The sequence below is a fragment of the Camelus dromedarius genome, chromosome X, assembly GCF_036321535.1.
Source record: "Camelus dromedarius isolate mCamDro1 chromosome X, mCamDro1.pat, whole genome shotgun sequence".
NCBI classification, from domain to species: domain Eukaryota; kingdom Metazoa; phylum Chordata; class Mammalia; order Artiodactyla; family Camelidae; genus Camelus; species Camelus dromedarius.
This window is the reverse complement of record NC_087472.1, coordinates 166,224-182,171: the sequence shown is the minus strand read 5'-3', so window position 1 is coordinate 182,171 and position 15,948 is coordinate 166,224. Positions and strand designations below refer to the sequence as shown.

At 39.6% G+C, this 15,948-nt stretch overlaps 1 protein-coding gene across 1 annotated transcript; it reads left to right on the top strand.

Annotated features, from left to right (window-relative positions):
• The first annotated feature begins 4,223 nt into the window (after positions 1 to 4,223).
• SPRY3 (sprouty RTK signaling antagonist 3) lies at positions 4,224 to 14,033 on the top strand. The gene is made up of 2 exons (XM_031446581.2): positions 4,224 to 4,566; positions 10,022 to 14,033. Exon 2 carries the CDS (start codon positions 10,125 to 10,127, stop codon positions 10,989 to 10,991), a length of 867 nt encoding a protein of 288 aa, XP_031302441.1. The 5' UTR covers positions 4,224 to 4,566; positions 10,022 to 10,124; the 3' UTR covers positions 10,992 to 14,033.
• The last annotated feature ends 1,915 nt before the right edge of the window (positions 14,034 to 15,948 follow it).

The following is a 15,948-nucleotide window of genomic DNA, read 5'->3' as shown; positions in this document are numbered from 1 at the left end:
ATATAATTAATTTATTTTATATATTGAATAATATTAAATTATTAATATATCTTTACTCTGTAAGCCTTTTAAGGCAACAATGAAAACAACTGAGATTATTCAACTTTCTTACCTCTTAGGATGATACCCATCAAAAATAATAATCATGTGAATGATCGTTCATTTGTTCAACAGTGTCTACTATAAGCCACTCACTATCTAAGTGCTGGTGATTCAACTAATTTTCCTTCCCTTGTGGAGCTGGCATTCAACTGGGTAGGTAGATATGTTTACTCTGTGCCAAATACCGTTCTAAGCATTTTACATGTTTTAACCCATTTAATTCCCACAACAACTCTATGAAGTATATTTATAAGCTGTACTGATTTTACAAATGAGAAAACAAGGTCCAGAGTGATTAAGTAAATTGGCCAAGATTACACAGCTGGCAAGTTGCAGACCTGAGATTTGATTCAGGCCAATTCACTCCAGAGCTTAGACTCTTAACCACTACACCACAGAACCCTCTCATCTGCAAATTTCTTCAAGGATTTTTCCTCTAACTATTCCAAATTACTTGATATTCCTGAATATTCCATGTTGTTATATACTCCCTTGCCTTTTAATATCTTATTCACTCTTCCTTAAATGATTCCCTAATCCATATCTTTTATTTTTTTAATTGAAGTATAACTGGTTCTTTAGACCTTAGTCTAGAAGTCACTCACTCTAGGAAAAACCTTACATAATCACCTCTCTTCCCAAAAGTCCAGTTTAGGTAACTGTCATCTTCTTCATCTCCTTTTATTATAATTTCCTGTCTCCCATTCTAGAAAGTGATCTCTTTCAAGGGAGACACAACATTTATCATATTCATCTTCACTGCTGTATCCCCACCCCAGGGCCTGGCACAGTGGTCACACAATTAATGAATTGCTTGTTGAATGAATAAATGACTCTTGGACATCTACAAGAATACTTTTATTTGTGCTTTAAGCTGTTGTGTTTGTAAAAGACTACTTGTAGTTTCATGATTTTTTGATAGCCTATCACAAGAGTATACTTATATATAAAAATTCATGTTGAGGCATTACAAAATTCACTATATGATACCTGAAAACTTGTTTTATAAATTCGGTGTATTTCAGGAAATATGTTTTCTTAGCTCTTTAGTTAATGGTGTGCTTTGCAGGAAATACATTTTGACAGATTCATTGAGTTGTCCAAGATCATACAGCTAGTTAGTGACAGTGTTGGGCCTAGAAGTGAACACTAGTCTGCTGTCTCCCAATCCCATGCCCTTTTTCTTTTTATAGACACCTTGCTGACATTAATTCAATTCCAATTGAATTTAGAAATACTGTCTCAGCACAGATCAGCCCATCTATTTGTAAAAGCCAGTGGTTTCCAAAAAATAAATAAGTAACCTTGAAGGACACCAGAAAAATCACTCTAACCTCCAAATATTTCCCTTAATACTATGTTTTAGATATCTCTAAATTATAGTTTCATAGCAAATTGAACATATCCTTCTACAATTTATAGCAACTTGTTGTTCAGATCATTTCTAACATGACAGTTAAGTCAAAAAAGCTTTTTAAAGAAGAAAAAGTATATCTTAACAGGCTATACTGAATAACAAGAGCAGGACATAGCTGAAAATGTTGTAGGAGTAATTTAGGGTATTATTTAAAACTATCATAGAGCTTTAGAGCATAAAGGAGCCTTAATAGTCAGGGAAGGGGTCACAGAGGAATTAGGGCCTGAAGGTAGAAAATGAATAAATATATGTAATTCACGTAAAGGATACTTATGGAAAGTTGGATTGGTAGCAATGTGCACTGGGATCTGAAAAGAGTACAATATTCAACCTGTCTTATGTTAAGAGCTATGCTGAAGAGAGTGGTGGAATGTACAGAGTTGGAGAATAACTTGATTGACAGAGTAATTTAGACTTAATGCTCTAGGAATTAGAAATAAGTTTTTTAACAAAGGAATAAAGTGTGAAAATAAGCCACATTTAAGGAAGATATATTTGGCACATATCTGTTCAAATTTAAAGCTGGACTTTAAAAAAAATAAAAGGATTCAAACTGAAATCATCTCTTGCCTCTCCTATGGGCTACATTAGCGCAAGAACAATTTAATACTCAAATCTACTCTTCTTTGAGCAGTTACTGTATGCCAGGCACATGATAAATCTTTTAAATGTAAGACCTTATTTAATCTACAGGAAATAGCACAATCCTGTGAACTAGGTACTATTGCTAGCTCCATTTTAAAGATGAAGAAACAGGCTCCAGAAAGGTGAGTTGAGTTGCCAAAGTCAGATAGCTTGTAAACTAAGGAGCAAAAATTTGAACTCTGATCTGTTTGACCTGAATCTAGTTTGAACAACTATTGCACATAGTTGACATGCAATAAATACCTGTTGAATACATGGGTGAATGAATATATCAGCAAATCTATCCTTTTTTGCAGATGAACCTACATATTAGTTTTAATGGTTTTAATCATCTTGATAAGCTCAAGTCAATGTTAAAAGTAAGGAAGAGGTTTGAACTACAAAAGAAAAATTTACATAGGAAAATCTCTTGACTGAAATTTCTAATTGGGTACAGATATGGATTTGCTTAGAAATTATATAAGTACATACAGACACAAACACACACAAATGAATGTATGTATGTTTGTGTGTGTGTATACACAGGCTTACCTACACATCAACAGAACAGTTTGGAGCCCCTTTGACACACATAATACATGTTTTTAATCTCATGCTTTCTTTTGTTTTCTTAACCCTCAGAGCTAGAAGGGACTTTAGCAATTACCTAATCAGATCCCCTCGTGTAAATTTAGAGATTGAGGCACTAGAGGGAAAGTAAATTGCAAAGGTCACACAAGGAGTTAGAGTAAGATTAAGAATCTGAGTTTCCTGACTCACAGGTTTATTTTAGTCTGAACTGTCACCATTTACCACCTCAATTTTATAGATGGGGTAACCAAAGCATCCTAAGAATGTTGATGGTCAAGCTCCTGCCACTTGTCCATTGAAGCAGGACTTGAAATCAGATCTCTTTTATTTTAAATATGAGGCTTGTTTTCATTCACATGTGTTTCTCTGGATGCCCAGAAAGAAGACTCCTTCCTATTGAATCAAATAGTGGACTGAGGATAATTTCCAGAAGGCTTTGTCCTTCACTTTAAGAGAAAATGTCCAAAGCTGCTTTATTTTCAGAAGACTGGCAGTCACAAGGAGGCTCCATGAAGGCAGAGGTTTTGTCTTTCTTACTGAATCCACATAACCTAGCACAAAAGAAGGCACTCAAAGAATATTTGTTGAATATGTAACATACTAAACGCGGAAAAGGAAAGTAATGGTTCCCCAATGGATGATGGATGAATAATCATTATTAGTGCTGAAAAAATGGGAATGAATGTGGAAAAGAGGTGGGAGAAGCCCTTAAACAAAGGAGAAGCTCTGTCTCTTTATCTGATCGAAGCTGTAATCACTCAGCAAGGGCTGAGTGGTTTGGTAGGACTGCGATTGGCAGAGATATTTAAATGAGGCCTCCTTAAAATTGTTACTCTCCACCCCACCCCCACTCCCCTTTAAATTCTGTTTCAGTCATTACCCAGGGACCGGATACAGAGATTCCTATGGGGAGTTCTAATGGGTCGATTCAATTTCAACGGAATGACGCCACTTAGCCAAGCATTAAGAGCTATAGCTCCGGGAAAGCAAGCGAGAGGAGGAGGAGAGAGAGAGAAATTATAAGAAGAAGCAATAAATGCCTTTCCTCCCATTCTCCCCCATAACCCATTCACAAGACCTCTAGAAAAACATCTACGTTCACAAAACAGCTGGCTAACTGAGGTGAACACACTGCAATCTCATCCCCATCCCCACCCCCTGCAGATTATGTACCAACACACCCTGAGGTATATAAATAATCACCCACTAGCGGTATCTATTGCTCTGTTGAGATACCCTGTGTCTACAACATCAGTTTCTGCTGCTTCAGTTCATCTGACACATTGGAGGAGACAGAGGCGGAGGCGTAAGAGGAGGGGGAGGAGGTAAAGAAGGATAAAAGGGAGGAGGGAAGGGGGAGGGGAAGAGAAGGGGAAGGAAAACGCTGGAGGAGGGGAAAAAGAAGGAGGAGGAGAAGGGGGAGGAGAAAGAGGCGGAGGAGGAGGGGGAGGAGAAATAGGAGAAGGAGGAGGAGAAAGAAGAGGAGGAGGTGAACAACTTACCCTGCTGAGCTTTCTTTGGGGAATACGTGCACCGAGATTTAGATCTGCATGTACAATCTATACAAAGTATCTGCCACTACAAGTCTGACTCTCCTCCCCGCCAGAACTGTTTTTTTTTTTTTTCCTTCTTTTCCTTTTCTCCGCTGTGTCAGAAAGATCGAGACAGAACTATCTCTGTTTCTGGCTCCACTGCCAGTGAAGGAGTTTTCATTCAGACTTTCCGAAGAGAGGTGGAGGAACCTAAAGACTCAGGAGAAAAAGAGGTCCTTTGGGCCACATGGGACATTAGTTCTTCTGCTTTTCTCAGCATGGATAAACCCTTTCCTCAAGGTAAGCTTAGAGATTAGCTCTTAAAGACTCCAGAATTCTTTCTATGAAATGCACAGATTGCCATTCATTCCAGCTATCGTGTGTGCATGTGTGTGTCTGCGCGTGTGCGTGTCTGTGCCTATGTGTGTGTGTGTGTGTGTGTGTGTGTGTGTGCGCGCCCGTCTGTGCACGCGCACAAGCGCAAGCGCATGGATAAAATAAAAAGAAAACCGTTTAACTGAGATTTACACGAATCAGCTCTTGCAGAAAACTATCCATATTGGAAATTTCTAAATCAAAGGAGAACTTCAAAATAATTCTTTTGTAGCCAAATACCAATTTAATTTCTAGCCTGTTGACCTTTAAATGCATTTTGGTGCTTGCCTAAGCCCTGTATAGCGCAGCCGAACCACCCAAGCTGAGAACGTAGGGAGAGCCCGTGCTGAGGCCAGTCTGGCTGCCCAGCGGGCATCCTGTCAGCGTAAGGCTAGTCTGCTATTGGCTCACAAGTCTGGGCTGTGCATCGTTCAGATTTCATCACATCACCTTGCCCTGGGTAGAAATGGCGCAAGCTGACACGACATAACCCCCTACTTACATTGAGTCAGAGCAATGATTTAGAAATCTCTGGATCCATGCCTGGGTGTGTGTACACATGTCTCTGTGTAGCATATGGAAATTTTGTCAAAAGCGAGAACCTGTGAGCATGGCTAGTTAGCCAATGGATATTTGGTAAGACCTAGGGCAGTGGTTTACACTTCCTTCCATTCGTCTAATTATAATTATCATTCACATCTGTATGCTGCAAACCATGTTGGATGAACAGAAAACAGACTTTGAACTCTTAAACAGAGAATCTATTTTGAAATGCGAACTATTGTTGCTATTCTGGGTTCGTTAAAGCCTCACTGAAATATAACGTACTATCACATGAATTTGGATATACCAGGTGTTAAATCATGTTCCCAACAAGTCAGCTGCATATATACATACAAATAAGGCACAGGCTAGCTTTTTATCTCCAAGAAAGTATTAATTTTGTTCCTATATGTCTAAATAAACATTTACTAAGAGGTTATTGTAACATTCTGTACCTTTTGGCTTTTTTTGTGTGTTCTGTTTTTAGGTCTCTCTAGCTGAGAAACAGTCTAGATAGTGATCTGACTGACTTGGTTTCAGAGATGAGAAGTTGAGGAAGTAAAGAACCTAAAGGAAAGGAGACTAATTCTTCATGAAAGACTTTTGAGAAAGAGGAACACAACAAATAAGCCCAGCATAAAAAATGTAGAGCATAAGGATGGGAAGGGGCTTTAAAAACCTTTCATACCTCCCTCATTTTACAGATGAAGAAACAGGCCTGGAACAGAAGTCAGTTGCCCACAGTCATATGGAACTTAAGTTTCCTGTCTGTTTTAAAAGCATGTGGGGTTTAAAGACATTCCTACTTCTTAGATGAACAACTAGCATCTTTTTCTTCATGATTTGAAGTATGTGAATTCATTTGATATTAGAAATTTTCATTGTATTGCTTATCAGTAAAACACATATCTTTAAAAATGCAAGGTCTTCAAACTGCAAGAGTCCCTGGTTTGAAATAAACTGCTGTGAATCTTAACGAAACTATGAAGGTAATGAATAGGACTAGAGTAGCAAAGTGACAAGTTAAGAGTTAAATGTGGTGAGAACCTGGCAGCTCCAGCAAGATGTATGCGGTAGGAGGGAGGCCCAGTCAGTGGCTGAGAGGTTAGTAATGTAAACTATATACAACTTGGCATTTGTAAGGGGGGAGTGCTTTGATAGAGATGCAAATGCTTTTGCACAGAGAGGGATTTTTAGAGAGCAGACTTTGGAACAGTAGAACTAAGAAAACACATAAAGCCATAACAGAAATCCCCACTATGTTTGCTTTCAGTTATTCTGAGAATGAGTGTATATAACAGCAGAGCACAGAAAAAAGCAACACACCCCAGAGCTGTTACACAGTAAGGTACAAAACAGCATTGAACCCAGGTTCTCCACTCTTGTTTGGAATCAAGATTGAGTCATACTGTATCAGAAAGGATTTATCATAAAAATTAGAACTGTCTTAAGGTGTTAGCCTAGAAGGGCTTTAGATAGGAAAGTTTTCAACTTTAGTCTCAGCAAGGCAGATCTTAAGTTCCAGGGACAAAATGCATTTTTCGTTCATGAACAAATAGCATTTCTTGAAAGGATTTAGCTTTCTAGTCTCTAAGTTGGCATAAGAAAAGAAATTTCTGTTTAGGTTGAACATAGCAAATTTCAGGGCTACAGAAAAACTGTTGAGAAGGCTGTGAGCACCTGGCCAGAGAGACTGAGATGGGAGTGGGTTTACAATGCATCATTCATTACTGCAGAGGCACTACGTGACACAAATCACTAGATCCCATCAATGTGCAGCCAAGACTTGTAATCACCTTGGCTCCTATTTAATAATATGTGATATGTATGTTCTCTCTCACTTAATGAAATATAGATGACCACCAGCACAGTCATTTTCTTAATTGTTGCTGCTCACAAAGAATGGCCCTTTAATGAGTGGATTTGTGAATCATAAATGTGAATGCAGTAGTAGTTTTTCATCTAATCTATGTGCTGTAGCAATCTCTTGTCTACTGGTTCCTCAACTTTTTTTCCCTCTTACCTTCCCTACAGTATCTATTTCATTTCATCGTGTTAGCCAGATCAGATTCAGCACATCCGGAATGGCAAACAATTTATTGTCATTCAATCTTGTTTTATCCTATTCAATACCCTGATTTTACCCTGGTCCTACTGCCCACCGCATTGCACATGTTACACAGTCCATTCTAAAAAGATTTTACCACTTCTGAGTTCATCCTGTCAATTCCCTAACCTGTAAGCAAGACAATAGTACTTCATCATCCCAGACCGATGCCCAAAGCTTCCTTAAGTCATCAAATCAAGCCTCTCAACTCCTCAGTCTTGCAATATCCAAATATACCTTCTCAACCTAAACACCATATACCTTCCTGCTGCCAAGACAGAATCCCCTTATGATTCTGAGTCATTTCTATAATGACCTAGATTCCTCCAAGCTTAGCTTTTGACCTTCTGAGCAAGTCCCTGAGATATTTAGTGACATCCTTGTAATCCCATATGATTATCTCCTGTAATGTTAAGGTCTTGTATGCCTTCCTTTGAGTCATTGATCCTTGGGGAATTTCCTTATGTTTGAATCCAGTTTCCTTTGGGAAGTCAGTGAGTCTCAAGTGCATCCAGCATGTATGTTATTGTTCTTACAAGTGTAAAGGACTTGAAGGGCCTCACACAGTCTTTATCTGATCAATGGGGAATAAATTCATTTCTTATGCATTTGTCAAAAGACTATTCCCAGTCCAAAGCTCCTACATCCACATACCATGCAAGCCAGCTGAACAATGTGTCCTTATTTATTTGGGTGTTCAAATGAAAACTACCTGTTCCTTTCTAATGCTGAGACTATGAGTCTTAATAAAGATATAGCAAAGGTAGAGATGTGAGACTTCAGGGGGCTGTGAGTCCATGTAAATAAAAGAGACAAACATTTTGCTTTTGAATGCCCAAGTAGACAAGGGCAAGCTGCCCAGTTTACCCTCAAAGATTGAAGATGTAGAAGGTGTGGATGAAGAGAATTATTTTGTCAAATTGTGTAGTTATATAATTACAGACCACAATAGGGAAGAGTCCTTCAAAATCACCTAGTCCACCCCTATAATTATACAGATAGTAGAATTATGCAGATAGTAGAATTATATAGAGAACGAAAGAAAGTTATTTGACAAAGGTTACACATTTCAGTCTTAAAAACGCCATAGTGTTTATCTGTATTCTGTTCTGCTGGATGAAATAACACCAAAACAACTAGCTAAATAGTAAAATTATAGGCAGACTGGATCTTTTATGTGATGTGCCAGAAGAGTTATTTTTAACCAAATTAATCCTCTTTTCAAAAAATGAACAGATTTAAATTAAACTAAACAAGTTTGCAGTGGGATATGGCCTCAAAAGGCAATGAGTCTGATCATATTATTAGCCACTGAGTCCTTTATGAACTACATCTCTTTTTTCTTGTTACTGAGCTTTGGGCACATTTTAATGTTCTGTTTACTTATGGAAGCCTAATCAAGCACCATCCTCTTTCACTTGTTCACTTCTATTACTCATTCAAGCTTTTCATCCCAAACAGTCATGTGAGTAATCAATCTATTTTGAGGAGGCCTGAAATCTAATGGATTTCAAATATATACTTCATTCATGTTAGGATTTCCTGGGTCCTAATGCCCCAGGATGACTCTTAGATTTTTGTTTAGGTTTCCTTGTATACATCTTTTTTAGCTCTTCAGTCTTCCAGGTGGACCAATACAGTAACCTGCATTTCATACAATATTTTCCTCATGGTCACCATTATCGGTACTAGGCTTGATTAGATCCCTCAGAGAATGAGCAACCAACTCTTCCTGATTGTGGTACAATGGAGACACAAGTACGTGTTTTCTAGATATTCAACTTAGCCTGAGTTCGGTATAAAAACATTGCTGCTCTTTAAGAAAGCCAGTTTATTGTGTAAGGTAAAGATAGAGAAAAGAAGTCCAAGCAGATTCTGCCTACGAAATCTCATCAATATAGACTTGATTTATGGTGTAATAAGTACAATTACAGCTGCTATTTGAAATAATTCAGGGCTCATCTTCTGTGGTTCCCTCATCCCCAGTGTTACTCCTACATATACAAAAGTTTGATTCTGGAGCCGTGCTGCACTTCAGAAAGAATTACCTGCTCAGTAAGTTGAAGCAGCCTATAAGGTGAGAACTGCAAGATGATTAGCCTTGAATTTCTTACAGTTTGGGGAAGGCTTTTTTCTACTATTCTACAGTTAGCCTAATTTCTGCCCTCTGTGTCTCTGCCATTTCTGTGGTATTATTGCAACTTGCTTGCTTGCCCATATTCTTTGACTCAACAATGTCCTTTCTCATCTGTTTATTTCTGCTTATAAATTCCAGTAAAAGGAAAATTTTGATTGAATATATATATATACAACTTCTCATGGAAGACTTTTGAGGTTTTCTCCTTCATATCATCATTGCTTTAAGAAGTGGCCTTTGCATCTGAAATGAGGTTCCATTTTATTTTTATTAGAATTTTGATGCTCAAGGCCTAGATTTCTTTGTTAGCAAATATTGGAATGAGCTAACTGCTGCTTTGGCCCTAGTCATATGATGGAATACAAAAGGAATCAACAATCTGATCTTTGCTCCCAATGTGCTTTATTGTCTGGATGAGATGACCAGACTTGCCTGTAAAGAAGTAGGTAAGGTCAATTACAGAATAAAGGAGTAACTTGAAGACTAAAGTGATTTAAGGTAGTGGTGGTGATAGGGCCTGAGTTTTGTTGGTTCCCTGCAAAATACTGGTGCCTGTGTGTTCTCATTTACTGTTTCTGGTCCCTCTCTCCTAGGATTTTCTGATGTGCCCTAAGGTCCATGTAACTACGAGGGCTCTTTATCACCGCAAGTGCCACCCTAACCCAAAACCACTCAGAACTCAAGAATCAACACAAAATGGATGCCACAGTGACAGACGATTTCCAACAAATTCTGCCTATTGAACAGCTGCGCTCTACTCATGCTAGCAATGATTATGTGGACCGTCCTCCTGTCCCCTGTAAACAGGCCCTCTCCAGCCCCTCCCTTATCGTGCAAACCCACAAATCTGATTGGTCCCTGGCTACAATGCCTACTGCTCTCCCCCGCAGTCTCAGCCAGTGCCATCAATTGCAGCCTTTGCCTCAGCACCTGAGCCAATCTAGCATTGCCAGCTCAATGTCCCATAGCACCACTGCCTCTGATCAAAGGCTCTTGGCCAGCATTACGCCCTCACCCTCAGGCCAGTCCATCATCCGAACCCAGCCTGGAACAGGAGCCCACCCAAAGGCTGATGGTGCTCTGAAGGGAGAAGCTGAGCAATCTGCAGTGCACTCCAGTGAGCACCTTTTCATCTGCGAGGAATGTGGGCGCTGCAAATGTGTCCTCTGCACGGCAGCTCGCACTCTCCCTTCCTGCTGGCTGTGCAACCAGCGTTGCCTTTGCTCTGCTGAGAGCCTCCTCGATTATGGCACTTGTCTCTGCTGTGTTAAGGGCCTCTTCTACCACTGTTCCACTGATGATGAAGACAACTGCGCCGATGAGCCCTGCTCCTGTGGGCCTGGCTCTTGCTTCGTCCGCTGGGCAGCCATGAGCCTCATCTCCCTCTTTTTACCCTGCCTGTGCTGCTACCTGCCTACCCGTGGATGCCTCCATCTGTGCCAACAGGGCTATGACAGCCTCAGGCGACCAGGCTGCCGCTGTAAAAGTCATACCAACACTGTGTGCAGAAAAATCTCTTCTGGTAGTGCACCCTTCCCTAAGGCCCAGGAGAAGTCTGTATGACCTTCCCACAAAATGTATCCAGAGCTTTCTCCTTCTTGCCCTCATCAGTAAAGCATTCACCTCATCTTTGAAGAAGGGGAGAAGGAGTAAAGCAGCCAAAGTTAGGGCTTCACCAGTTTTGTTCCTGCAGTGTCAGGGGAATGGTCGAGTACATCCTGGTGCAGGATGCCTTGTTCTTTCTCACAGTATCTATCCCCCTTCTCTTCAGCCTTTTTACACCCTGCCATCTCAGCCCTTATGGCTGTCATGGCAAATTCAGGTGATCTATAAGCATGAGAGTTGGACACTGAGGACTGACAGAGCCAGCAACGTGGAGGTTTAGGGGCTCCCCAATGTCATGCCTCTCGATGCAGGCTCTGAACGTCACTCTGCTTTCCACTGTGCCTTTGGAAACTTTCTTTTTAGATGGTTTTCACAGGTCCATGTGGAACAGCGTTCAATATTCCAGGGAATCTGACACTTTCTCCCTGTTTACTACCCTTCTCTTCTTTAGTCTTCTCTCTTTCTCATTTTGTCCTCTTCTTCTGTTACTCTGTTCTATATTCCTTACCACTTCATTCTCACCCACTCAACTTTTATTCTTCCTCTCTTTTGTTTCTCTCTCCTTCCCTCCCTCTCTCTCAGATGAATCCTTTCTCTGCCTTTATTTCTACTTTGTTGCTCTATCTTTGTCTCTTTCTACCTGCCCCTCTTTCTCTCTCTAACATGTCAAAAAGTGCTGTTTTTCCATAGGTGTTTATTTTAACACAAAACTTTGCTATGTTATACTACTTACTAATTTTTATTAAGGGAAATGGATTACTGTAATGAACTAATCACTAGCAATAGTGTGTGTGCACTCATAACCACACTCACCAGTTTGTGAGCATATGAATCAAATTTATCTTACATTTCCAAGTTTAATTCGTTGAAATTTTACTCCCTTTTCCGATAATCAACTTACAGTACTGACAGATTCCACTAGCATGCTGAGTAGGGTAGTAAATCAGGATGCTCATAACTTTGTATGTCTGACCCAAGTGCCAAAGGCAGACGTGCTTTATAGCTAAATGAATAAAGCAAAGGATATTACAGAGGTCTGTTCTCTCTTAGAAGCTAACTGCCCTGAGACTGCATGGCTCAGGCCTTAATAATGGACATAAAAAGTCATAAAACTCTAGAGCTGGAAGGAATCTTAACTGTTAATCTAGTTCAATGCCCTTATTTTACAGATGGGAAAACTGAGGCCTGGAAATAGAAAAGGATTTGCCTAAGGCCACACACTGACTGACCACACACTGAATTGGGGCTGGAATACAGGCCTTCTGACTCCTAATTCAATATTCTCTACCCTGCACCACATTAAGTCATGGAAAATTTCTACTAGGACTCTAATAACAATGACAGAAAGCCATTCCCATTCAATTTTCAAGAATCATGACAAGCTAGTGTGGTAGTCTTTACGTGGTGCATACTGGGTAGCAAATTAACTACCAGACATCGTGGCTGCCCCCAGTGGACATAACCTTTGGCTCTGTCACCTTGTAGAAGCTCAAGTATGGAAAAGAAGAGCTTAAGGAAACCTTAACAAGCTGTATCTTCGCCATTGCACCTACCCTTTGCTGCACACACTGTGCTTGCCCCTGGCTTTGCTTGAAATGGTAGTTGCCTAAGAACCTAAATTTCAGCACCAGTGGGAACCTGAGATGAAAAATGTATAATGCAGAGAACTGACTTCTCTTTTAAAAACAATACCAAGAGCCTGCGCTGTGAATCCCCTTCAATGGGAAAAGGCTGCAGTGGCAATGGCAGGCTACTAAGGACTGCTGCTAAAAGACACAAGAATTAGATACAGTTTCCCTCTGTAAGTGAATCCAAAATTCACTAAGGAATTTGAAGATTGAGGGCACTTGCTTGAAATCAAGGTGCTCCAACTTAATTTAAGACTTCCAGACTCTGTGTACCATCATCTCTTTACAGTGTGCATGGATATGTATTACAGGGTGGAGAGGTGGGGAGAAATGTATAGTCATACACAGGGAGAAGAAGAAGGGAACAGCCATGTCCCCTTGTTGGATATATACTATAGGAATATGTGCCACTCAGTCTCTGTTGGTTCTGAATCTTCCTGAAGTGAACTGACATTTGGGCTGCACAAAGCCTCTCACCTTCACTTTCACCTCTTCTTCTAGAATTGCTTTGCTCTATTTTTGTATATATAAATATGTTATGATGATTATTAATAATGTTAGTGATATTGCTGCAAATGGTGCCATATACAAGGTTTGGCTTCTTGGAACATTTATAAACCCAAACCAATATCTGTAATCTCTTATGTTGCTTTCAGGTCCTTCAATTTTAAGTAACTTTTTTAAAAAAAAACCTTACAAGTCTGCCTGATTGAACTTCGAACTTATCCCCAGTAAAAGTTGTGCCCGGTTCTCTGGGTCAGGCTGGACGGTGATGAGTAGCAACACACTTTTCCTCGCTTCTGCCTGAAATCTGCTTAAAGCTGAGATATATAAAGATTCTTTGACACTAGTGTATTGTTCCTGGATCTAAAGTTATTCTATGGATGTTTGCTTATTATTTTCAGGGCCCAAAATAACAGAAGTCTCTCCTCCTTGATAGTTCCTTGATATCCCAATCCTGCAGTCCTTACTCAGGCAAATTGTGCACTGCCAGAGGGGCCCTGGGCTCTGCCATACACCCAGAGGAGCTCTTCTCAGTGTATTTCTAAATGGCCTTACACTTGGTAGATGAAACTGAAGGGGTACTCAGATGCAGTTGCAATCTGCTCTCTGCTGCTGAGTTGCCGAGTTAGGGCTTTCATTTGTGTCCAAGTTGGCCTGATATGGACTGCATCTAGTTTACCTATAGATGGGTCCTGTTGGGGTACGCACATGGACATGTGAGTGAGTGTGCATATGTATCCCCTCTGTGAGATATATATATATATATATACACACACATATATATGTGTAAATATATATATTCACACATCTCTCTATATTTTAATGTATTGCACATGTATATTTAAAATATATACGAAAGAACTCTAAATCCTGCAGAGAGGCTCTGTTTTCATTATTTTCCTACTTTGTGTCATGTATTGTATAAACAGGAATATTTAGAGGGTGTTTCCTGCTTAGCAATTTTTGCAGTTAAATCATCTGTTATCCTCTAAATCTACTGCTTTTCACGTATTGGTCCCTTGATACATTTCATATAGCTTTAGCCAAGAGTTTTTCTTTGGTTCCAGCCCATCTTTCCTCAACACAATAGCTATAATGAATATAGTGAACACTTACATAGTGCTTACTATGTACTGGGTACTATTTTAAACACATTACTTATATTATCTCATTTAACCCTCACAACAACTCTACAATGTATATACTATTAAGATTGCCATTTTACCGATGAGAAAACTGAAGAAGTACAGAGGGGTTAAGTGACTTGCCAAATGCAACAAAGCTTGTTAAGATTTGAACCTAGGCTGTCTGATTCCCAAGTAATGTAAACCTTTCTGGTATCACAAGCCTCAAGTGGTAAATGGTTCTTTCCCTAACTCCAGTCCACCTGCAGCCTAAGATTTGAAACAAACATGCTAGTAGTGAAGCAATAGCTGCAGACACAGTGTATTGGCTGTCTTGCTTCCCAATATGGTGGCATTACAAACTTCCTCACTTCTCCCTTTGAAAACATGCTGCAGCCAGTTACCATTTCTCATACTGATTATGGTACAGAGCCAGTAGTGTGCCAGAGAGGGTAAGAGTTTATTTGACCTTCTCTTTATAGGCCCAGGAAAACTAATTCAATTTCTTTCTGCAGAAAGGAGAACTAAAACTATGTTGGGACTTGAGATTGATTTGGAGCTGTTAACATTCAAGCTCATTGATTATACTGAATGTATTCTTTTGATTCAACTGTAAGCAATCCATTGATGACCACTGGTCAGTATAATACCTTACCTTTTCTCATCACCTCCTTCATACTGGCATTCTTTACCCTGGCATTATTTCAGAGCCAGAATATCTACTCTAATATCAACATTTTTTAGTTGGAGGACAAGATGCACAGAAAGGGAAAATAACCTGCCCAAAGTCACACAGATATAAGTTTGGGTGGAATTATGGCTTAATTCCAGACTTCCTAATTTCTAGATGGCTTAAACTGAGTTTCTAAGAAAATGGAGCTTTAAGCAAAAGTTTGTGTGAAATCCCAGGGAAGCAGCAGTAAGGAAAAAGAGGTAGGGAAGGAAGGAGAGCAGTCTATTTCATGACAAGCTAATTTCTCAATCTCTGATAATAGGCCATTCTGTATGTCAGCCCATCTGGGTGAGAAAGGGAGTAGAATTCATCTCCTAGCTCCCATCTCATTAATCAAATATGGAACATTAACTTGTGGAACATTAACTCTTCTGCACTTTTGGGTAGTGCATGCATGGGTGCCCAAGTATGTACCTTGGTATCTCAAGCCTCAGCAGCAATGGGGTAGTATTGTGGCTCCACTGCAGACGTTAAGGCAAGTATGTGGATATAAGGAGACATATGAACTTAAAGAGGTACACTAGACTAGTGCTTTTCCCTTACATCTTTAATCACATTCATTCAAAGAGAGTTAGAGATAACTGACAATCTTTAAAGTATATAAGGCTTTATTGTGGTGCTCAGAAATGTAGTAAATTTGCCTTCCTGAACCTATGTATTGTCTGACTTGTTTGAAGGACTCTTTCTGCATGGAAATGAAGCCCCTAGTTCAACTAGAGGAGTAACAAATTCTCAAAATGTTCTTCTTCTTAGTATCAAAAGAAACTTTATCTTACTGAACTCTTCAAACAACATGTCTAAGCCAGTGCATGTACATGAATGCACATATGTTCACTTAGGCTCCATCAGCATAATAGCAGGAAAACTGGTCAAGTAAATACATTCAGGAAAAATTGGCTAAACAAGTTATTTTTCAACATAAAAAT